Genomic DNA, 24483 nt, shown 5'->3' on the forward strand with positions numbered 1-24483 from the left:
AAGAATAGAGCAATGGAGTAAGTACAGAGTTTATTAAAAGGCCACAGGTATAGATGTCCTTGGTTTTTAAAGAAGAATTGGGGAAAGGATAGTATTTTCAATAGTAATAATAGTAGATAAATTGGATAGTCACACAGAAAAAATGCAACACGATTCCTATCTCATACCATACACAAAACTAATTATAGTTGAAGTATAGATAAACAAATAGCCTTTCCATGCTACCCAGAGAGGGGCCCATGCGGCATGGTTCTCAGTTCCCACGTAACTTAAATGGAAAATTTCACAATGTCCAGAACTCTTGATGTCCTGCAAATGAAGAAGGAAGATGTTCTTAAATTCCTTGAAGCAGGAACCCACTTAGGTGGCACCACCCTTGACTTCCCAATGGAACAGTACGTGGACTGCTCCAGCTCCCAAGTTCATTGCTGCTCAACCTGAGGTCCCAGACGGGTCTGAAGGGGTGCAGGCACCTATGTGTCCATCTATCAGTTTCCTACTGAAGACCAGAGGGCCCAGCCGGCCCCTGAAGACTGGTCTGCAGCCCCCACTGCTCAGGCCACTGAATGGGGAGGAACAGCCACTGAGTGGCCTTTTGTTGTTCTTCCACAAACTCTTAAACAAAATGGAAATAAGATTGATGGAAAATACTTTCTAAAAGTTAAACAAAAAGGATAGCTATAAATGTAAGTAACAAAGCGCTAACAGTTTAGAGGGCTGCAAGATTCCTATGTCTACTACATTGTTACTCTAAGTGGGACTAGTGATGATCCCGCACACAGACAACTTTTGGGGAATCTCCAGATGCCTTCAGGGAAACTAAAACAGAATTTTTCACCCCTCCCCACAATAAATCATGGAGCGTTCATTAAATGCCATGAAATCATGATCACATAAGATTCGAGTTCTGCACATTTTAATCTGGTATGTTTGAGGGGAGCGGACCTAAAAGCAAATTAATAAGCCCCAGTGATATTTGAGGTGTTTAACACTTATAATAATATTGTTTGTTTTGGGATGGAAAGAAAGGGGCAAATCCAAAAGATATGTCAATGGGGCTTGGCAGCTGGGCTGACATTGTGGGCAAAGTGGGAAAAAGTCAAAATGACCCCGAGGTTTTAAGCCTTGCTAGTATCATTATTAAGGATAGAAAAATCAGGAAGACAAGCTGGTTTGGGAGAGAAAATTATTGAGTTTGAAGTGACCGTGGCATGTTCAAACAGAAATGCCCCCCCCCCAAAAAAAATGGTAGAAATAACTTATTGGAAGCAAAGAAAGGGGCCAGGACTAGAGTGATGGAATAGAATGTCAGTAGTGTCTGCGGATAAATGACACACGGCTACTCACTGTCTGTCCCAATTCTCTCACATCTGTTTGTTGAATTACAATTGTGGTGTCATCTGGCTGCTTTTGAAATGGAGGGGGAAAGACAAGTGCTGATACTCACAGAGACTAACGACTTCTGCTGAGGGCTGCCTGTGAGTAATTCTCAAGTCACACAGAATATTGAGAAAATTCTGAATTAACTTTGTCTTAAGAACTTCTGGATGAAGAGATGTTTCGATAGACTTGGCAAGTCACTCCATTATTTCACTAGCAGAAGAATTTTTCAAGTACTTCCTTTCATCACTGAACCCTCACCGTGTAGAATATTAGTGAGGTGTGATGTCACATCTTAGAATTAATCTACTTAACCTCTTCAGTTGGGCTAAGGGAGGACCCGGTCCTCTCCTGTGGAACAAAATCCTTTTCATAACTCTTCTTTTTGTATTCTCTCTAGTACAGGGATAAGTCACTAGATAAATATTCATGGCCATGTGTGATGGATGTCATTAGCCACCATCCTTCTAATAGATGGCACCTGGATGCCAAAAAAAAAAAAGTTATTCTTTGACGAAATAGATCCAGCATGAATATTTATATAACACATTATCACTTTAAAACATTTGTTTTCTTTTTTCAAAGCTTTCTAATTGAGCTATAGAAGTTCATGCTAGCCTAGAATTTGGCACCCATGCTAAGGGCCCAGGTGCCACATTAACACTTTAATAAAGTTTGGGGGATGGGGCTGGGGGTTGGGACTGTGGTGGCAAATTCTCCTCTGTTCCTATGAAATCAATTTTATAATTCTTTCTATAAGAATTCTTATTTCTACATAACTCCTTGCTAATAGTTACTGATCAAACTACCTTTTTGATCTTGGGACCCTATTTAAGAAAATTTTAGAGGGACAAAAAGAACTTTGGCAAAAGAAGAAATCAAATGTGCAACGTCTCCCACCTAGCAATAAACAGTTTTTATAGGTGGGTAAACCTTGATTTCTTCCTTGATTTTGTTGTTAACCCTTTCATTATTCCAACATATTAATTAGCCATGTTAAAGAAGCAAAGATGACATTTACTTTATAACTGTAGAGTATAAATTATGACTCCATTTTTATGCTAGAAATGTGTTCTTATGGAAAACAAAAACAAAAACTTCCTACAAAAGAATTTAAAATTAATAAAACGCTCTATTTTCATTAAAATGTGGGGATTTGATTTCAGAGTCCCTGTTGATAACTGTTGGGCTACTAAAGAGATATGAGGGAATGTGGACTGTCTCGGTAGACAGTCTGTATGGAAGTCACAACTTGAGACTCACCCTCCACTACAGGGAGTGTCAGAGAACTCAGTGTGCTTTAAACAAGATCAAGTCTTTATCCTTGCCTCCTGTGAGAGAAGATGGTCTTCTAACTCCAGTAAAGAAAATTCAAAGAAGTGAAATAAACAGGAGTGAAACTCACCTGAGTTAGAAACACAAATCATTGCCCTTACTAACAAACTATAATATCTATGGCCAGTTTATCATAGTAAGTCCATGAAACCTGTTTCTTGCTCAGAACAGAGACCAGGAGCTTTTATGCAAATGCTCAAACTGCACACACGCTTTAAGGTACTAATAAATATTTTCCCTACCCCTGCAACTCCTTCTTAGAGAATCTGTTCTACCCAATGTTCTGGAATCCCTGTCACTCAGCGTCAACTGCTTGGACCGACCAGGGACAGACACCTTACTCACAGTTGACCAATCAGATTTTCTCTTCTAGGAAACTGGGACTGGGAAACTGCCTGAGATAGATTGTTACAGGCACCAAATTGGAGGGTCAGAGAGACATGAGGCTATGGCTTTCATTGTGGGACAGTTATGGGAACGTAGTCCACAGAGAGAAGAGTAAAGTAGATGAGAGATTCAGAGAGGAGACACAACATAGCCCCAGAGAGACAAAATTGGCTGCATTAGGGCTTTCCAGAAGTCAGGCTTCATTTTGTGCTGTTGAGTTCCATGATTTCTCACCTGAAATTCTTTCTTTTTCCTTCCTTCTTTTTTTCCTTCTTTCCTTCCTTCCTTCCTTCCTTCCTTCCTTCCTTCCTTCCTTCCTTCCTTCCTTCATTCCTTCCTTCCTTCTTTCCTTTAACATTTAGTGTTAAATTACAAAAACCCTTTAAAATTTTATACATATAAAATATTTATTTAATGCAATTTTTGGAATTTTAATATTGGAGTTAATATTGGATTTTGATATTTTTGAGTTGGATGGAGCATCCCAAAATAACAGAGATTAGGGTCCATGATAGTCTCAAAACTTTCCTGAAGGTTTCAAGGACCACTCAGCTGGTGAGTGTTACATACAGAATGCTGTGCCTGAAATGACATCTGCATTGCAGTGCCCATTTCTACTACATATTATCCATGGAAGGTGAATAAGTCATTTGCCCCTAATCATAGGTTTCCTCATCTTTAACACAAGAGGGTTGGCTGAAGTGACATGGAAAGTCTCTTCCAGGACTCCAGATACTGGGTTCCACATGTTTCCACTAACTTGTTCACACATTCGGGAAATTTTGTTGATTTTTGAATTATTTTCCCCAAAACAATAGATTCTAGACTCCACTCACAGACTGATCACTATCTCTGTGAGAACTATTTGCTTCTTCTTAAGAGAAACAATTGAGATAAATAAAATTTAGACCTGTTTCATTGGATATGACAATGATTAATGAGTTTGACAATTACCATATATCTGTGTACACAAATAGGCTCACTTTACTGTCTAGCCCTCCCAAAATCTACACTTTCATCTTCACACTTAAAATCAAACACATAAAAATCTCCTATTTTACCCCTGCTTCCCTTTATAGGTTCTTTTTTATGCTCTTATTTATGTATTTATATCTCTTGAGATCTTATTTTAGTTATGTATTCACATCTCTAGGAGGAAACATTGTAGACCTATAAATGTGTCCCCATTATAGAACCCTTAGTCTTCCGTTTTCATTAAGACAAATCATTTCTTTGCACAAAGGTTGGAGAACATATCTTTTTTTTTATTTATTTAAGTAATTTTAATGTTTTCTTCAGCGATAATTGTTCCATAGCGGTTCTTCAAGTTGAATTGTACTGTTGGCAGAAACACTCTGTGGCAAAGGCACAGACACTTTAGAGTTGAGGGGCGGGCCTAGCCCACAGAGAAAAGACTGTGGTGTCCGCCATGCTGCTTCAGGACTGAAGGACTTACTCCCTCCACTGGTGGGAGTGCTGCCCTCTCACATGCTTCTGCTGTCAGCACTCTTGGGGAATTGTCTTCCTCCCTGATCCTACAATAGTTGGTCTTGACAGCACTCTCCAAAGAACTTCTTGCCTGCCAATCTCCATCTTGGAGGGCCCAAATCTCACTAATTGTTCTCCTCCTCTTTTTCTTAAAACTTTTGCATTGTTTATTATATATGGACATATGGACATAAGAAGAAGTTTAATTCTGGGTTTCTTTTTAGTAAACTTTTTACTGTTGTATAACATACAAACAGAATGCACATAAATTCAAGCGCACAAATGAATGACTTTTCACAAGGTTAATACTCTATGTAACGTACCAGAAGTAAATATATACTACATTTCCATGTCCCAGTACATTTCCAGTGTCCTAGTTATTCTAAAGTTGTTTTGCCTGTTTTGAAATTTATGTCAATGAAATCTTACTTTCTAAATGCACTTGTTTCATCTAGTTTCTTTCGCTGAATATTATATTTGTGAGATTCATCTATGTCGTTGTATGTTGTATGAACTCTCTCATTCTCATTTCATAAAATTCTAATGTATACATTTATGACAGTTTTTTAATTAATTTCTTCTGTGGATGGACAACTGCATTGTTTCTGGTTTGTAGTGCAAATACGACCTTTTTTTGTTGTTGTTGTTATATGTATGCATAACTTTCTGTTAGTGTATGCCTAAGAAGTGGTGGTTCATATTTCCTAGGTATATGTGTACATTTCAGCTTTAGTAGATATTGTCAAACAGTGACCCAAATGGCTGTACAGATTTACATATCCATCTGTAGCACGTGAGTGTTCTGGTTGCCCCCATCCTCATCTCTATCAGCAGGAGGTGGTATGTATAGTCATTTTGGAAGAGGTGTAGTGTTATCTCATTGTGGTTTTTATTTGCATTTTTCTGATGTCTAATGATGTTGAGCAACATTTCAAATAAATAACTACTTGGACATCCTCTTTTGTGAGAGCTTTTCAAGTTTTTTGTCCATTTTTGTAGTGAATTGACTGACTTTTCCTTTTTAATTTGTAGGGATTCTTTATATATTTTTCATATAAGTCCTTTGTCAGACACATGTATTGCAAATATTATATTCCATTCAGAGACCTTTTTTTTCACTTTCTTTTTTTTTGAGGGTATAGAAATGTACCATTTTATTACAAATATTCTCACAAAAACAAAAATAGTATCTCAAAAAGGAAACTACCAATCTCCACCTGCAGAACGGAGACAGAGGGCAGGCAGTGTGGATTTCTTGGCTCACGTGGAGCCAGTAGGAAGGTAGGAGGACAGAATCAATCTAAAGATGGATGATGTTACCTTAAGGAGCCTGAAAAGAACAGGGGCTCCCTGAAGACCCAGCTACCCCTATTAGAATACTCAATAAGGGTACCTTTCCAAACCTACTAAGCAGGCATTTGGCATTTCAGGATTTTGTCCTATGGATGCTTAACAGAATCCTTTCCACCCAGACATGGCACCCTTTATGGTACAAAATTAAAAGTTGGGGAGGGATGGGTGACAAGGCTCACCCAGCACGTGTCCCTGGGCTTGGGGCCCTGGTTCCTGTTTAGTCCCTGGGGATATTTATATTTAATATATTTTTATATAAATACACAGAAATAGAAAATATAAAATCTGAGGGTTGCAGGAGAAAGGTGGGGGAGTTGGCAAGAAGTCAGAACTGGAGAGGTCTTCTCATGCCAACTTGACCTTCTCCTTGACCCCTTTGGCTTCTTGCTTGTCCTCCTTGGTTTTCTCCTCTTCTGTGACTTTTTCTTCTCTTCTGGGTCTTTCTCCTTTTCATCCTCTGTTTTTGACTCTCTTAGCTTTTTTGAAGTTGGAAGAGTTCTTGCGACCACCTTCTCCCTCCTCATCAGAGTCAGAGAACTCTTCTTCACAGGCAATTCGTTTATCAGAAGAACAGATCGATATGCGCTTGCCAGGGTCTTCCTCGTCCTCATCGCCACTCTCCTCTGGAATGGCATCCTCGGGAATCGCCTGCATTTGAACCCCAGGTGCGTAGGGAAGCATTCTCAGGTTCTCGAACGGTCACGGTTTGATCTTCTCCAGGTACTCATTCGTGTGCTGGTTAGTCATATTGGAAGGACTGGTGTGAAGTTTGAAATCTGGTCCAAAGTATTCAAAGTAGTCTTTGTATGGAAGCTCATTAGGGATCTCTGTGTCCAGGGCCACGGCTGTTTCGTATGTACGTCCAGCACCGAGCGACATTACGAATGGTGTAGCCACCTCCTCCCAGCATCAGCATAGGCAGGTTGAAGCTCTTCACAAATTCCACACATTTGGCGTGCCCTTTGGTGGTCAAATTGAAGCAACCTAAGCGATCCCCAGACAGGGAGTCAGAGCCACACTGTAAGACGACTGCACTGGGCTAGAACATCTCCATGACTTTGGACATGACCGGCTTGACTATGGCCTCATAGGACTCGTCATCGATCCCATCTCGGAGCGGGTAGTTAACAGCATAATACTTGCCTTTGCCAGCCCCAATATCCCGTAGGTCCCCAGTTCCTGGGAAGTACTCTCCATATTTATGAAAGGACACAGTCATGTCCCGGTCTGTGGTATAGAAGGCCTCTTCCACGCCATCGCCGTGGTGAATATCAATGTCAGTATACAGCACCCTCTTTACATGATACTTTAGCAGTTCCAGGATGGCCTAGACAATATCATTGACGTAACAGAAGCCAGATGCCTCGGACTTCTTTGCAGGGTGCAGGCCCCCAGCCCAGTTCAGAGCGATGTCCGTCTGCTGCTTATTGTTTCACAGCAGTTGCCACAGCGCCACCAGTGGACAACTGACAGAACTCAAACAGGCCATCAAATACCGGACAGTCCTCACCAACATTGAATTTCTGCATCTGCTTGCTGTACTCGGACACGTTATCTGGGCGGATGGAGCGCAAGCATTTAATGTAGTCAGCCCTGTAGTACTTGGTCATCTCCTCAGCACTGGCTTTGTCAGGGCGATAGATTTCCGTTTTTCGGGAGAGACCATAGTTAAGTAGCAAATTGTGACTCCTGCGGATGCGGTGAGGCTTCATTGGCTGGCCTTGTCCATAATAGTAATTTCCAACTTCCCCGTCGTAGTAGTAACAGACTTTCCTCTCGGTGCCCTGAATCTGCGCCGTCTTGCTCGCCTCCCGTCCTGTCCGTCCATCCTCCCGCCCGCAGCTCTCTTTCACTTTCGTAATGATGTTGTTTAAGGAACAAGAGTTCTTATTTTTAATGTGGTAAAATTTATCAAGTTTTCCTTTTGGTTACTTCTTTTTGTGTCCTGTTTAGGAAATCATTTCTATCCTAAAGATGTATCTCTTTTCTCCTTAAAATTTCATTTTACCTTTCATTTTAGGTCTATAATACATCTCAAATTAATTTTGTATAAGAAAGAGGTAGGGGTAATTATTCTTTCTATCATGCGAATATATTAATATAATTGAATTAGTGCCATTTATTGAAAAAATTACCTTTGCTCCATTCTACTACAAGTATCATCTTTTCGTAAGTCAAGTGACCATATGTAATGTGCATAACTGAGATCTGTTGATACAGCTGCACCATAAAGCAAATGAAGAAGAAACAGTCAATACAAATCAGTTACAGGAAAAAAATTACTGAAAGCACAAATAAATTTTAAAGGAAATACCAATCTTGATACTCCTGAAATGTGGGTGTCAAATAACAATGATTCTTGGTACAAGGATTAAGTCATTTCAGTGCTATCTTATGCTTTGGAAACTGTAAAATTCAGTCTATAAGCATAAAGAAAACCTAAGTACTGAAGATATAAAAATTTGACCGTCTCAAGTGACTGTGGGATTATGGTTAATAACAGACAAGGTGACAAACTGGATCTTTTGGGCTCTGGCTACAGAGTACTTCTGAGTCAGTAAACTATGGCAAACTGAGATAAGACAATTTGGATACATCTGTGACACAGTCTTGGCCCAATTCTAGAAATCAAGCATTAATGAGCTCATTGTGTGCAATAAAATAGAAAAATTAGGTGAATGTATCCTACTTAAAAAATAATGATAGAATATTTCAATCCCTGGATAGCTTAATTGAAATGTTTTGTCTCTCATACTTGTATATACATAATTAATCTGCACTGATGGGGAAAAACAAGTCAGTGAGTGGGGTAATAAAATAAAATGTCTGTTGAAGAGTCTAATAGCTATGCAAATAAAACTAAGTTGTGTACTTCATTTTTCCTTTTGTACTTTGAATGTATCAATATGATAATCCAATATATTTCTTGAATAATAAATGCTATTAAAATAAAATGACTATCAACTTGTCTAAATTAGTCTTGAAAGAGAGGTAATGCAAAACCTTTTAAAACATACAACACCAATATTCCTACGCAATGGAAATTAAACCCATCATCTTTAATATAAAATGGTGTTTTAGAAATGTCAAAGATGTCTCTGGAATTGGAATATTAAAAGGGCAGCCTATGCAAAGTGTCCATTTTGAAATTTAGCTCTACTGTGGGTCCAAATATTCAGGGTGGAAAAAAGCAAAGCTACTGATTAACTGACATTAAGGAGGGAATCGTTTCCCAGAATGAGGTCTTAGTAACACAGCAGAATTGCTGAAAGAGGAAACATCTTGGAGAAAAACCCAAGAAAAAGTCTCATGCCTGCAATCACACCCTATCACTCAGTTTTGCTGGGATCACAGCTGTCTTGAAGTTTTTTCTACTGGCCTGTACATGCCAAAGCAAAAGAATTTCACTCATTTGTGGCTCATTAACCACCTGCTGGTGACAGAAACCAACTTGGTGGGTTGTTTCGGAGAACTGTACAGCTTACAACCACTTCCTTTCCTTCTTTCCTTTCGCTTGCAGCATAATAAAGAAGGAAGCTATATATTCTATTATATACTTATATATTCTATTCTATTCTATTTATATATATACATATATATATATATATATATATATATATATATATTCTATTTTCTTGCTTCCCTGTAAATTTCACTGCTCAGTTATTGCACCTCTCTGTGGATATATATGTCCTCTGTAATCACTCACTGTTTTCCTTTTTCTATACCCATGAAGTCCCACTACCTTGGAAAATTTATCTCTGAAGACCAGGGCCAGGTTCCTGGGTGTGCAACCTTTGCAGTTGCATAGCACCCCTTGCTAGAGGAGCATCATGCTTGGATTAATGCTCCGTGGTCACTGTCTTGAAATTCTTAATTTTGTCTTGAACTTGTGTTTCATAAATGAAGTCTCATGGAACAATGGAGCTTGCATATGAGCCGAGGAGATATGTGCAATATGCATGTTTATTGTTCCTTGCCTCCTCAGTCACATGTAACGTTTGCAGTGCCTCCTGAGCACAGAATTCCAGTGGACCCATAGTGCATAGGAATTCAGCAAAATTCAGAGTACAACGTAAGTGTGTTAAGCCTGTGACTGAGGAAGAGTGGGCACTGACAGCCCCAAAAGACAACATGTTCTTCTTGAATTCGAACTTCTGCAGAAGGAAGAAAAACATCAAAGGAACCCTATCATATCTTCCTTTCTCATCTTACTTCTTTGTATTAGACAGTTCTATTGAAAATGATGACAGAGAAGGAAAAGAAAAAATGGGCAACCCACAATTCCTTTTCTTTTCAGTTCCTCCCAACTCATCAGTAAGCTGAAGGTAAAGTGTTGGTAGAATACCAAGATAGAGTGCATATGAGTATCAAGATGTGGAAGAAAAACAGTTTGAGTTCGTTTTGGCGTTGTTTCCCATAAAATACATATTCATATATGAGCTATGAAATGCAAATTGTGTGATTTGGGTGATTTCACATGAGTTAAATGCTCTTATGTTTGCACTTAAAAACTGTGTATGTCATTGCACAGTATAAAGGTAAAAGGTAAAATTCATGCTAATAATTTTAAATTTTACTTTCTTTACTTAGAAGGGCATTATAAATCGCAAATAAAACACCATAAAAGTGGAGAGGTGGAGGTTGTGGCATAAGAAAAAGTTTTATTTTTAGTATCTTTAACTGTACTTTACTCCTGCTTTTGAATGAGAATTATTGCATTTTCATTTTGCCCTGGGTGCCACACATCATGCAGCTGGTTCTGCTAAAGACTTTTCAGTTGGAACTGAAGCCTTATTTTTACTAATTATGGCTGAGAAGCATTACATCAGTTCTAGTAATATTCCTGAATTTGAGAAGGGAAGATCAAATTGGTGGCTCTTTGAAAACTCCTTGAAAAATTTTCTTTGCATTTTCAAGAACTTTTAGTAAAACTAATTCTTCCCCAAACAAAAATAACCAAAATATTTTAAATTACACTTCTCTTTAATGATATTGCTTACTTTACGATGAAGATTTCAATATTATCTTTTTCTACTGGTTTCACTGAAAATATAAAGTATTTCAGCTACAATATGGGTTACATAGACCTTGGCCAACATAGGAACCACGAAAACCCTGCCTTTTCTGGGCTTTGTTGGGAGTCTTACTATCATTTTCTTTCTTTGCAGAAATGTGTTTAAGTGCCAAATAACTGACTTACAAACTAATTTTGTTTCATAGCCTGTTTGTAAGTCAAGAGCTATCTGATTTTAGTTTACACTTTCTTACAGTTCAAAGATGATGCTTGATATACTGAATTTGCTTCATGATTGGAAAAGTTGTTAATGTTTATTTAGCCAGTTTTGGGAGCTTTGTGTGCTATTTTCCCTTGGATTAGCCCTAAAATTTGGTCAGGAAGAGGCAGGACAAAAGGGCAGGAAAAAACAAACAGGAAAAAGAAAGTTTTATATCTTGTAGCAAGATTTAGAACATTTCCTGCTCATATTCTTGCTGTTGTAATTTCTATAAGGAATATTTATTTTAAGTCATATTTAGTTATCCATTTCCTAAAGTTCCCCCAAAATGAGATATTTTCTATGAAATTATCCTACGAGAATAAAGAAAAAGTTCTAAATGCTATTAATCTCCAAGAACTTTTTAGGTCTTCAATCAGTAAGAAGAGTTAGGAATTTTAATTTCAAAAAGCAAAGAAAAATAGAAATAATAAAAGGAATTCCCTCTAGTCTTTATGTTAAATGTAACCACATTTAATAATTATTCTTCTGTGTATTAAATCCATCTTTTCCGCTTCATCTTTTGAATGCAAACTCTTCTCAGATGAGGTAATTAGAGACTGGCAACAGCAGCAATAAATAATTATTTGAAATTTTAGGTCACAATTTCAATATAAACCAGCTTTGCTTGTCTTGAGTTATATTCTTGCTATTCTTATTATTTTTTTTCCTTTTAACTATATTTTGTTCTTATATCTCCCTACCATGTAAAGGAAATCGTTTATAAGAGGATGAGTATATATGTAAGTTAAATAGTCCGTTTTGGTAAATTTAACATTAGATTTTTAAAAATTACATTTAAATGAAAAAGACCTCTTTAAATAAGATGGTTTTTCTGACGTGTTTGGATTATAGAACACGTGTACTTTTTACAAAAGAAGAGACTGTCACCAACTGTAAGGAAAAAAATGGAAGCCTTGCTATCATTTCTCTTTCTGAACCTTCGGTGTTTATTTGCAATAATTGTCCTTGATGCGATCTTCATTTAATTCTGTTTCTTTTAGGGAAGAGTTGTTCATTTTATTTTTATGAAGACTACTTTTCTCTCAAAAAGCTATTGGATTAAGCTTATTTCCCAGTTTAATAACTTTTATTAAAAATTGTTTTCGTGTGGATTTTACAAAAACAACCTGAAGGCAGAGATTTATCCGCTGCGGATATACTCAATGTTTGTATCGGAAAGCGATGAGGGAAATGATCAGAGACTGCATTTTCAGAAATCTCTAGAATGGAGATTATGCCACTGCCCTACAGCAGCAACAAAACCACATACACCCAGTGGTTTTTGAGCATTTACTGTGGATCAGATTTTAAAAACAACAACAACAACAAAAAAGTTATTTCATTTAATCATGATTATCGTGTGAAATAAAATGAAATTCTTGGAATAGCCTTCATTCCAATACCACCCCACCTCCACCAACGAGTTTAAACCCTTAAATTGGCACACTACCATGTGTAAATATATTTCCGGCATCCTTTGTTTAAGTTAAAAAGGTCTAAGGAATTTAGGGTTCCTTCGGACCCTTAACAAATAACAGCCAGGGTTCTTTCCAGAAATGCAAGCAACCCATTAACAGGGAACTTGACGGGGAGACCCAGCACAAATCAGTTATCCTCTTTCTTTCCTCCTGTGGGTCTCGGATTACTTATGTGTGATGACATCAGATAGTGGGATAAAGTTTTCTTTGACTTTCCCTGAACTGCCTCTGGAAATGAGAAGTGAAAAGGGAATCAGGAAATATAAGTCAACCATCCTCTCATAGTCTGGGAAAGGCAGAGATCTACAGGTTAAACTCTGGGGCTGACAAGCTGTGACTAAGGTTCTTGGGGAGCCGGATGAAGGCGAGCCCAGCAGCGGAGTTTCGCAGCTCGTGACCCGAACCCCGGAGCCGGTCCTCTTCCGCAAGCCCAGAGCCGGGTTCCCGCCACGCCCCGCCACACTGCCTGCGTCCGCGGAGAACTACGTTTCCCAGAATGCCACTTAACCCGCCTCGCAGAGCGCCAGTAAGAGCCTGGGTGACGCCATCAGCCAGCGCGATGTTTAGACTCCACTGATGTCGTGGCGCTTTGGGGGAGGAAGTTGGTGTTTTTGCCGGCTCTGGTCCTGAAGACGCGGTCCGGGTGACCCCTAGCCCCTTCCTACCCACCCCTCCGCCCGCCTTTCCCTCCTCCCTCTGGCAGGATGAGGCCGTACAGGCCTGGGTAAGAAGAGGACTGAGGCTCGAAGTTCGGGGGCCCTGGAACCGGCCGTGTTGGGCGCGGGGACTGGGGAGGAAATCGGACCGGTCTTGTGTCACTGGAATCGGGGCCAGAAAGCAGGATGTATGGAGGGGTCTTTGGAGGCGGTGCCAGGTGGAAGCACATCTTTTGTCCAGATCCTAGGGTTGGTTCAGTCCAAGTTTGGACGGTAGGTTTAGAGAGTAGTGGAGGATGAGGGTGCCAACTCAGCAGTCGAGTTTTTTAGTGTTATTGACTGAGCGTGATGATGGAAACTGCTAGTTTCCTGAAGTCTGGCTTCAGTTTCTCTCTTGTTGTGAGTTTCTTCAGAAGCGAAAATTAAAGAGTGTTACATGCGAAGCACGGTAACTAATAATCATATTAGTCTGGTAACAGTGAGTTACATAGGTAAGCATACGTGTCATTACTGTCAAAGGCCATGATATGTAACTGGGGTCAGAGGCCATTTTACACAGAACATTTCTTATCTGAGCCTTGTTCCACTCTTAAAGCAGTAGAATGTGGTAATACTTGGTGACTTAGCGTTTGTTCTTGACCTTTTGGCTTGGGAAGCAGGTTCACCAAGCAGCAGGAATAAGTTAGGCACAAGGAGTTTTAATGGGCCATTATAAGGAGCTACTAAAACAGCATTTTCTGGTTCTGATGTTCTCTATTAAGAGACTATTAAAAAAAGAAGTAGGACCCTGCTGAATCAGCATACAGTATACCTGAGAAAATATGTGAAATATTTGTAAAAAGAGATTCTTTTTCAGTTATGATAAGATGGACCCAAAAAAAACGTTTTCAAAAGTGGTGTCAGGCATTTAAAGTCAGTAACTCTAGACTTGTATATCGAATGATAAATTGTAGTATGAGAAACAGCTTTTGAAAAAATACAGTTTTTTATGAATACTTGGATCATACAAAGTTGTCCCGGTAAATTGTGGAGAAAAAATAACTAATTTGGAGCAAGTTGAGTTTTATATGCCTAAATGTTTTTCCTTTGTATCACTACTAATGACAACAAACACTTATGTGTCGTTGAATAAGCACTAGGTATATAGTTGTTTGTGGTCCTGCTTGTGCTCCCCAAAGCGTCCAATCTAGTTGGAGAGTAGGAACATGTGCAAAGATAAATTATAGTACAGTGTTGTATACATCCAAGCACCAAATAAGTTCTACAGATAGTGAATATCTAGGGATTTGTGGAGACATAGGAACTTAACTAGAACTAGAATAATGGACAGTGGGAGAGGTTAGTTCCAGTTGGAAGGATGACATAATCTCCCTCCAAAAGTTGCAGGACTAGAATTATGAATGATATGCCAAGGGGTTATGATTAATACAGTTTGATTGAAGTAAGAGGCATGGAATAAGAACCACCACAGAGTGGGATCTTTGAGTGCCAGACCAAGGAGTTTGGATCTTATCAGTAGGCCCTTGGCGCCTTTGAATATTTTGTGCAGCAGTGTACCATGATACATTTCAGGAAAGAGACTTGAGAAGTGGGGGTTCTTTGCCCTTATTGTACATTAGAGTCATCTGGAGAGCTTTTAAGGCATTGATACCTGAACCTCAGCTCAGACTAATTATATTTGAATTTCTAGATAGAGCCTTTTTCTTTTAAGCTGCCCTGTAGTTGAGAGGAAAGGTGGTTACTTAGATGTCTGTTGTAATCATTTACATTAGTGTGATGTGATGAGGGCTTTTTTTTTTTTTAAAGTATCAATGTGTATTGACCTTGAATTTTAAACTTGGGATAGAGAATCTGATAGGTATTCATGTGGAGAAGCTACCACGCTTGACATGAATCTCTAACTGATTTGGCTCAGTTATTGATAAAAACTACCCAAAAGAAAGTAGCCTTTAGCTGGACAAATGGACAAAGGCTGAGGATGGTTAACTTTGGCCGTCACTAGCTTTCTTACAAACTTTTCATAGCAGTAATTCACACAAAAAGAACTAAGCTTGGAATAGCAACTCTTAGCATTTTATTTTTTCTTTTTATATTGGGGGTGGGGGTGGGTGATAGTGTGAGGTAAGTGTAAAACTCTTTAATAGAAGAAATGTGCATTGAAATATTGCTGGGTGATCAAATGAAATTTTGCTTTTAATAAGTGGAACAGAAGAACTCTAAAATTAAAATTAAGGAAGGCAAAAGAGAAAAACAAAGAAAATAAAGCAAATAGCCGTAAATTTAGCAGTGAATTCCTTGGTGGTATGAAGTGATTAAATTTAACCAGTCAGCATTATTTATTGGCAAATGTTATACATTCAGAATCTTAGTCATGAAATAAGAAGACATTTTCCTCTTCTTAAGGATTTTGGTTCTTATTAGAGTTTTCACAGAGTATCATTGATTGATGGTGAGAAAATGCAGTTTTTTAAATGGTTATTTTAATTGGGGGAAAATATTATGCCGAGTCACTTAAGTTCTTAACTTTTATGATAGCACATTTAGAGAGCTTTATGGATAGTGGGTAGCAGTTGAGGGGAAATTTTGAGAATCCAAGTCTTTCTCCTCTGGAACATACTTGTTTAACATTTTGTTGTGATTTTGAGGTGGTGGAGATTGTTTAAATGTCTGCTGCATATAAAGGACCCATTAGGTACAGGGAATATAAAGTTAATGAGACTGTCTCTGCCATCAAAGAATCTTATTATTGTATTTTTGACAAGGCTGCATATTCAAAGTTGAATAACAGCGAATTCAGATTCTATTTTACAAGTGTTATTGACAGTCCTGTGTGTGCGTGCGTGCACACACACACACATTGGTGGAAGATATATTGCCATTCCACACACATTTGTGGAAGATATATAGTGAGACAAACTTAGTTTCTGCATTTGGAGTGTAGTTTGGAGTGCAATATTAGTGTTATGTAAAGTCAGAGCTGTCAGAATTCAAAAGAGGGAGTTTTGCTTTTTAGAGAAAGAGATTTGTGTTGTGCCTTGAAAGAGCTTTCTATCCACACCTTGACCATCCTTCAACTACCAGCGCTGACTGCTACTTCCTGTCCTTCCATCTCTTACTGTTACTGCCACTCCATCTGCTTTTTGAGCATAAGAGACCTGTAGTTTCTGTATCATCCCTTTTCCCCATATTCTCAGGCCTCTGTTGAAACTACTACAATCCCTGTCCAGTCTAGACCCCGTCATCTCTATCTTTAAGCACTCTTGGCAAGCAGTCTCAGCCTCCTGGGGTTCTGTCCTTCGGCAGCCCCCAATGCTATAAAACTCCCAACTCTTGAGCAGTCCAACCATCCAGCTTCTCATGGCCTAACTCAGGCTGATGAGCTCTTCTTTCACACAAAGGGGAGGATTGAAACCACTTCTAGATATTGCCCCAGCCAGGATTGTTTCATCCCCCTGGCAGCCGTCTGTAATCCTAGTCGGTTTTCCTCCATTATTCTCTTTACTTTTTTTTCCAAATGATCTTGATACTTCAGACTGCCTTTTCTTTTATTGAGAAAATTGGTGGTGTCAATTGTTTTTTTTTAAATGTGGTTAAAGAACATCTTCAACTATGCTTTCTTCACTCAATCCCCCAGCACAGTTATCTGCGTGTTCACTGTCCAAGGTTCACTCTACCTGTTTGACTGCCAAGTACCATATTAGGCAGTAGCCAGGAATGTATTCCTGTATTCTCAGTGCTATTCACTAGAAGATACACTCCAAAAAGTAGCACCTAGAAAGAATAATGGCTCTGACACATGGTAGTTTTCAAATATTTGTTGAAGAGTGAAGCCCTCTCTTAACTCTCAGCTAATATTCTTCGTAAGTTATTCCCGCTCTCTTCTATTTAAGAGAAAGAGATACCAGTAAAGGACGCTCCCTCTGCCATGGGCTCTCTCGTGCTGTATTATCCTGTTTCTCTTTTTCTCTTCATAATCAGGCTTCTTCAATGGGGAGTCGATGTCACTACTTTTAGATCTTTTTCAAAATGTGTAATTCTGTGGAGCAGGAAATGTGTCCCGAATATCCTTGTATATCAGTGCCTATTTTAATGTGTTGGGGGCAATCAATAAGCAATCAGTAAATGTGTATTGCAGTGATTGAATATTCTTTGCTTAAGAGAGGGCATTAGAATTGTTCTGATCTCTATTTGGTTATTTTTAAAATTCATTTGAAGTGTGAATATTATAGACATACGTGGTCTGCAACGCCCTCCAGGGGTCTTTTTGGGTTCTTTTCCTATCAAAGTTTCAAAAGTGGCTTGTTTTTGCTACAACTATACCTGTGACTGATCCTTGCAGGTGAAGGAGTACCTCCTAGCAACTATGGCTATGCCAGTAGTGGGTATAGTGCCTGTGAAGAAGAAAACGAGAGACTCACGGAAAGTCTGAGACACAAGTAACTGCTATAAAGTCTGTAAGTATGTAATAGATACTATATACTTTTAAATTTGTATATTATATGCACATGTATTATATTCTTATAAACTGTATACTGTTATTGGCATCGTACTAAGATACTCAGTTACCCAAATAGTGTAGTTCAGTGAGGTTCAAGTACACTCAACATTCAGACATCTTTGAGTAGAAGGTTAGAAAACATGGCCAATCAAAACATATAGTACATGTGTTGATTTTTTTTTTTTAACTTAAGCTCTTTTTTTGTGGTTAAATCTAAAATACTGTATGTTGTCTGTAGTAATGCCTCCGAGCACTTTGTCTTCCACCCCCAAGCAGCTCTCCTCCTCACCTTGCTTCTTCCAGTCTCCTAAGCTACAAATCTCAGTCTTTGATGTTTCTACCTTTTACCTCACAGGAGTCACCGAGTCTTATGCTTCTTTTTACTATTTCTCTCTCTTTCTGCTTTTCTATTTCTAATGCTAGCCCCTGGCTTTCTATTGGGAACGCCTCCTATCTGCTCCTAAGTGTTTATATGTTCTGGTCTGAGCTACATCCACTCACCACAGTCATCTTTTTAGAGGATTTACTGAATTGCATCTTCCAATCTGAGAAGTCTTCAGCATCCTCCCATGATGTAAGAAAGTTCACACCCTGGAGCTTGATCCAAGAGGTTCTTTACAGATTCCCCACAGCTTTTCAGACCTTACCTCCTGCTCTTCCAGAGTGTGTGTATGCTTTCTGCCAGACCAGCGAGAGTGCTGTCTGTGTCCTCTGCACTCTGTCACTTTCCCACTCCTGTGTCTTTGATCATGCTGTCCTGCTTTGGGTGTCCTCTCCCTCCGCATATTGGCTGAAGTCCTGCCCATCCAAAAGGCTCCATGTCATTGCACCCCATCCTGCCTCTAGGCTTCACCTGATTTCCATATCAAAAGTAACTTTTTTCCTTACGAACATGAGACCCTTTGTACCATTGCTACAGCACTTATTATATAGTGATCTGCATTGGATTTAGTTGTACGTAAACGAACTATTTCAGAACATAGGGTTTTCTGTTGTACTTATTTTTATATTCAACATAGCACTGAGTATAATTCCTTATCAGTTGTATTGAGTTGCTATGTATGAAATAAAGGAATAAAAGAGACGGTTTTAACAGTGCGTGATTGATTCTTCATCACAATCAACATGCTATACACCTAGAGAGTATTAAGTAGAAGCTCATGTTGACAGAATTTAATTGGTATTTCACTAGTCTTGGAAAATAGAATTGTATTCAGCCTAGAGACTATTATATTCGGAAACGAGTATTGTTTTCAAAGCTGTATTAAATCAAAAGGAGTTGATCCATGTACTAAGCAATATTGTATAGTTATTTAGAAGTTACAACATTTAGAGGAAATTAAGAATTAAATGATTTTTTAAAAACTCCAATGTTGATAAGCTTTCTTTCGCATAGAAATTTCTTTCCTTGGCATGAATGAAAATTGTAGACAGCAGTTAGGTGATTTGGGCTATCTAGCTTGATAGTTGATTTATTATCTCTGTTAAATTTGGGGGGGAAAGCTCATATAGTGATCAGTAGACTTCTAGTATGGTTTTGTGTCAATAATATCCCCATATGTTTTCACACAAAAGAAGCTGAGAATAATATTTGCAGTGGTTAGCCAAGATTTTTAGTAGTTGATTGTATTTATTCAAATGCCTTAGAAGTGAAGCCTTTGATGAATTTGTCATATAAAGTATTAGGTAGGCTTTGGTTTGAATAGCAGCCATAATCACTTATAGTATTTCTTTTGGCTCAGCCTCTTTTCTGCACAGCTTTAGAATGTGGATAACACTAATTTATAATTTTTTTCCCAATTTATTATCGTATTTTAAAGAAAAAAATACCTTAGAATCGAAATAAATAATCAGTTTAGACATATATTCAAAGTAATGTCACATTTTATTAGGAGAATATTAAATACTTTTGTCTGTATTTGAATTGATAATACGGGTACTTGTATACACCTTTTAAAACATAAAGAAGGAAATATAGAGAGAAATTCTGTTGTATGAATAATATAAAGTGAGAAAAAAAGCATGCAAGGAGAAGAGAATGCATCAAAATTGAATATTAAGAATTGAATATTAAGATGAAATCAAAATGAAGAGCAGAGAAACAATATCCTTGTGGAAAGGAGTAGAAATTCTAAATTATATTCCATTAATTTCAGTGGAAATGTATCAGAAGATGAGAGTATATTTTATATTTCTAGAATACAGTTTTCTTGAGAAAATATATATGTTTAAAATGGCATTATTTTTGCTTTGTAACATGAGTACTAATGTATTTGCTTTCTTCTTTATAGCTTTCCATGAGATAGGCCATGAAGTTAAAACCAAAATAAATTATTAGCTGAAATGGTAAGTAGAATTTTAAGAAATTTGATCTAACATTCTCAAATTTAGTCTGTTAATCAGGAATAGTATCATTTTAAGTTTTATTCATTTTGAAATAGAGCTAGAGATCTTAAGTCCTGGATTCCCATCCATTTATATCTAATTGGTTTGGAATAACCACAAGGTTTATTTTTACCATATTTTTACATTTTTCATCTTGCCTAACACATATAAAGTAGGAGGAGGAGGTGGAAGCCAAAGTATCTTTAATCCTGTGTTTAGAAATACTGTTAAAGACTCAGGACAACTGTCTATTTTGAGTGTTCTCAGAGATTTCAAGGGATATAGATTATCAAAAAGCACTTTACATCCAATCAGCCAAATGTCTTGCACTTAATGTAAGCTGATTTCTTTTGCTTGATGTCCTAAGCATCACTTGTGAACAAATCAATAAGATTTGAACATAGTAACATCCCAGAGTCTTTTATCTCTAGTCCAAACAATCTCAAGCAACATAGACCTTTCTTAGCTTTGTTAGAGCCTCTCTCTATTCTTTAGTGTTTATTTTAGATTTCAAACTTCTCCAGACCTTGCCCCTGTTTCTCCACATGCTTTTAAAATTATACTCTTCAAAAATGAATGAATACAACATTGAAAGCAGTATCCTATGAAGGCTGTGCGTTAGAATCACTTGGGGAACTTTATGAAAATATTTATACCTGATTCTCACTCTAAATACACTGATTCAGAATTTCAGAGCAGGGACCTAGGTATATGTATTTTTTGAAAAAAGCATCCCAGATGATTCTGATGCATAACCTGATAAAGAACTGTAGGTAAGTAAAGTGCCTGAGCTATAGCTGTCGTCATGACAGCCTTTCCATCTCAGAGTACTGAGAGTACTAGGAAAGTGCAGTATTTCTAATCCATACCTAGTCCTCTCAGCGTAAGGACTTTTCCAGCTATGTTTCAATATGGCCGTTTTCCCAATCCATATTTGTAGTCTCCGCTACATTTTACCACTTCTACGCGATGTTCTCTTAAGTTTTAATAGACTCTACTGTTCTTTAAAGTCAGCTATCTCAACTAAAGGGTCTTAAAATTAAAAGCACATTGGACTGCTAACCATAGAAATTTTGAATTGCTGTATGAGGAAGCAATCAACCATTTGACTTGGGAGAGCGTGCCCCAACAAAAAGTGGGGAAAAACCTGTATGGTAGTAGACAAACTACTTACCTTTATTGTTAATGTTTTTTAATCCACATAATTGGAATAGGACCTAAATAGTTTGGGATTTTGAATCACTCTGGGGCTGAAAGAAATGTGTATTGGATAATGAAAGAGCTTTTTATTCACTGAGAGTATTATTCTACTTTGCATGGAGTAATCAGGCTGATTACCCAAGTTATAAACAGTCTCCTAAGTTGATTAAGTATTGAAAATGTCATTTAAAATGTATTCTACTAGCAATATATTCACTTACTTAAATGTGCATATGTAGAGTATTAGAATCCAAGTATCATTATGGGTTTTTTAATTTTTCTTCTAGGATTCACAGTTTGATTCTACAACTGGATTTCTAGGTAGAACTATGGAAAAACTGAAGATTTTATCTAGAGGGAGCCAAACAAAGCTGCTGTGCTATATGATGCTGTTTTCATTGTTTGTCTTTTTTGTGATTTATTGGATTATTAAACTGAGGTAATGCAAGTTAAGTGTGAGTTTGGAGTTTGTCCCAACTTAAATAGCTTGGAGAACCACTTTGATAAAAAATTAGCATCAAAACATTCCTAATTTTCAAACACTATGGCTTTTTCCATTGAAGATTACTGAATTGTACTTGTTTTATAAATCACATTAGATAATACAGTGCTCTTTGAATACTGTTTCTTAATGATTCATTTTTGCCCCTATTTTCAGGGGTATTAAGGTGACCTAAAGTCTAGTCTGGCCCTAACCATTGTTTTCTTGTTGTTTGGTGTCAGATTAAACAGCAGTATATTATGTTCCATATAAATAAACTTTGTGGGAGAATAACAGAATGCCTGGAGAGCCTGACGCTGAGCTCCTGAGGTAGTGAACAAGTTTGTGATGGAATGGTAAATGTATTTTCTTGAGTTGCCATCAACCCTAATGATGTATTCCCCGTTCCTCTTTTATTTGGTTAAAACTGTAGGCAGATCTTTTTACGTACAATTTTTCTAATAATTTTTGATGATATGACGCCCCTATCCCCTTTGCCCAAGGACCTCATTCTTTACTAAAGCTTGTTGTTATATTTTGGCATATTTCTAGTAGGGTGCCAAACAAATGTGTACCAGTCTAATTGTTGTTTTATATTGATTTTGTACATACCATTGACTTGGCTTATAATAGTTCTATGATTTTAGCTACTTAGATAGACCATTTGGCTATCATTTGTGACAGAATAATGTGAAGCTAAAGTAATTGCTAAGCTCCAAATGGAAATAAAATATTCGAGAAAATTAATTGCCTCTGCTTTATTATATGCTCAAAATAGATAATTGAAAGTACCCAGCATTGAACTTGGGGTTAAGAGTATTGTTGCTTTAATCCATTATATTTGTTTGTAGAAAGCAAAACAAAGGTGGACTGTTGAGTAGAAATATTGAAATTTTCTTAAATACTCTGTTGCCACCATTTTGGAATTTATCCATTTATGGGTTCGAAAAATAAATTTTTAATGAAATAAATTAATCGACTTTGTTGCTTCTTTATTCAGGTCTCTTATTTTTTACTTAAAACCTGAGAAATGGTCCTAAAAACTCAGATTCTGAACAAAATTAGGAAAAGTTGATATATTATTTCAGAACTTAATTCAAACAAATGAGATAAATCATAACTGCAGATAGGCCCTTCCGGAGCAGTTGCCTACCTGCCACGAATCTCAGCAAAGGCAGTGACGAGGGGGGTGATATGAAATGCTGGTTAGGGAAGTGTTCTATAAAAATAATGGTAAAATAAGAAATGTTGGACAATGCAATGATGAGTATCTTACATAACCCCAAACCCCCGTTGCCAGCAAATCACCACCTCCTTGATGATAACATCCAACATTTAAATAGTGTTTACGTTACCAAGTAATTTCATATAGTAGCCAATCTTAATCTTCAAATCCATCCTTCTCTTGCTGTCATTGGTTTTCCTGAGGCTTTGATCTTGTCTATTCTTGTTGATTCTCTTTGGTTTCCATCTTCCAGTTCTTTTACTTTGGCCTTCTGTTCTTTTCTTTTTGCAGTTTTAATACTGCAATTTTCTTACCGAAAGGGTTTCTGAGTCTTCCCTGAGCTCTCATGTCACACAATTGGCACAGTGTACATAAATATTTCTTTGTTTGGGGAGCCCCTAGGAAAAAGTACTCCCATAAATAAAATGTTGGGGAAACATCAAATATGGAAAAGATCTAATCCTTTATAATTCTTTACAAGCTCATTGTTAACTCTGAAAAGGAAATTATTGCTAGGTATATGGGAAGTTGTTTATAATAATTGAACAGGCAAAATATTTACATAGTTTTTATTCAAACAACATAAGACTTGCAGATGTTTGGATGGTAGGGAACACACTATAGATTCTATATTTTAAATGGTAAAGCAGATTCAGAAAGCAATTTATAAAATTGCTACATGTCCACATTATTCTGCAAAATATCTAGTCCATTTCAGTAGGAGTTGGTCCTTGGAAGTGTGCCAACGCATTTTCAAATAATAAAACCTAACTTATCTGCACCATCCCCTACAGATAATCAGACATAGGTTTCTACAATGAAGAAAGGGAAAATTATACATGCTATTGTTATAATTTAAATTAGCATGCAAATTAATTCTTGATACTGCTTGAGCAAGGCAGTTAAATCTAAAACAAATACACAGCATTTTAAGCATCTGAATGCTGGAGCAGAAAATCCTGGCATCTGCACCCATAGAAAGCTTTTGGTTCTATGAAATAAACTAGTTTTCCTAATTTTTCAGTGCTCTTAAACTTCAAATGAGGTATGTTGAATATGCTTCCTTTTAGAGAAAATGGAAAAAGTGTTTGATAATTTGGGTTCACTTAGCAAATAACTTCATCAGGCCATACTGACGAATAAACTGACTAAATATTTACTAGGAAGCAGACACATGATAGCTAAGACTGAAAACTGTGAAGTCACACTTCCTGAGCATAAATTTTGGCCCCACTACTCACATTATACTTTTGGGCTGATGACCCCTCCACCTCAATAACTATACAACAGGAATAAAAATTGTATGTAGATAGCAGTAATCCACTCCGAGGGTTATTG

General features: G+C 37.5%; 1 protein-coding gene and 1 pseudogene across 1 annotated transcript; one reads left to right on the top strand and one right to left on the bottom strand.

Annotated features, from left to right (window-relative positions):
* Nucleotides 1-6132: 6132 nt before the first annotated feature.
* LOC117012213 (histone deacetylase 1-like) lies at nucleotides 6133-8106 on the bottom strand (annotated as a pseudogene).
* Nucleotides 8107-17139: 9033 nt separating this feature from the next.
* Nucleotides 17140-22845, top strand: BET1 (Bet1 golgi vesicular membrane trafficking protein). The gene is given in 7 exon segments (XM_033088252.1): nucleotides 17140-17155; nucleotides 17696-17785; nucleotides 17788-17818; nucleotides 17941-17944; nucleotides 20157-20172; nucleotides 20175-20200; nucleotides 21727-22845. Coding segments are annotated over 7 exon segments (339 nt in total). The 3' UTR covers nucleotides 21883-22845.
* The last annotated feature ends 1638 nt before the right edge of the window (nucleotides 22846-24483 follow it).

The sequence above is a fragment of the Rhinolophus ferrumequinum genome, chromosome 20, assembly GCF_004115265.2.
Source record: "Rhinolophus ferrumequinum isolate MPI-CBG mRhiFer1 chromosome 20, mRhiFer1_v1.p, whole genome shotgun sequence".
NCBI classification, from domain to species: Eukaryota; Metazoa; Chordata; class Mammalia; order Chiroptera; family Rhinolophidae; genus Rhinolophus; species Rhinolophus ferrumequinum.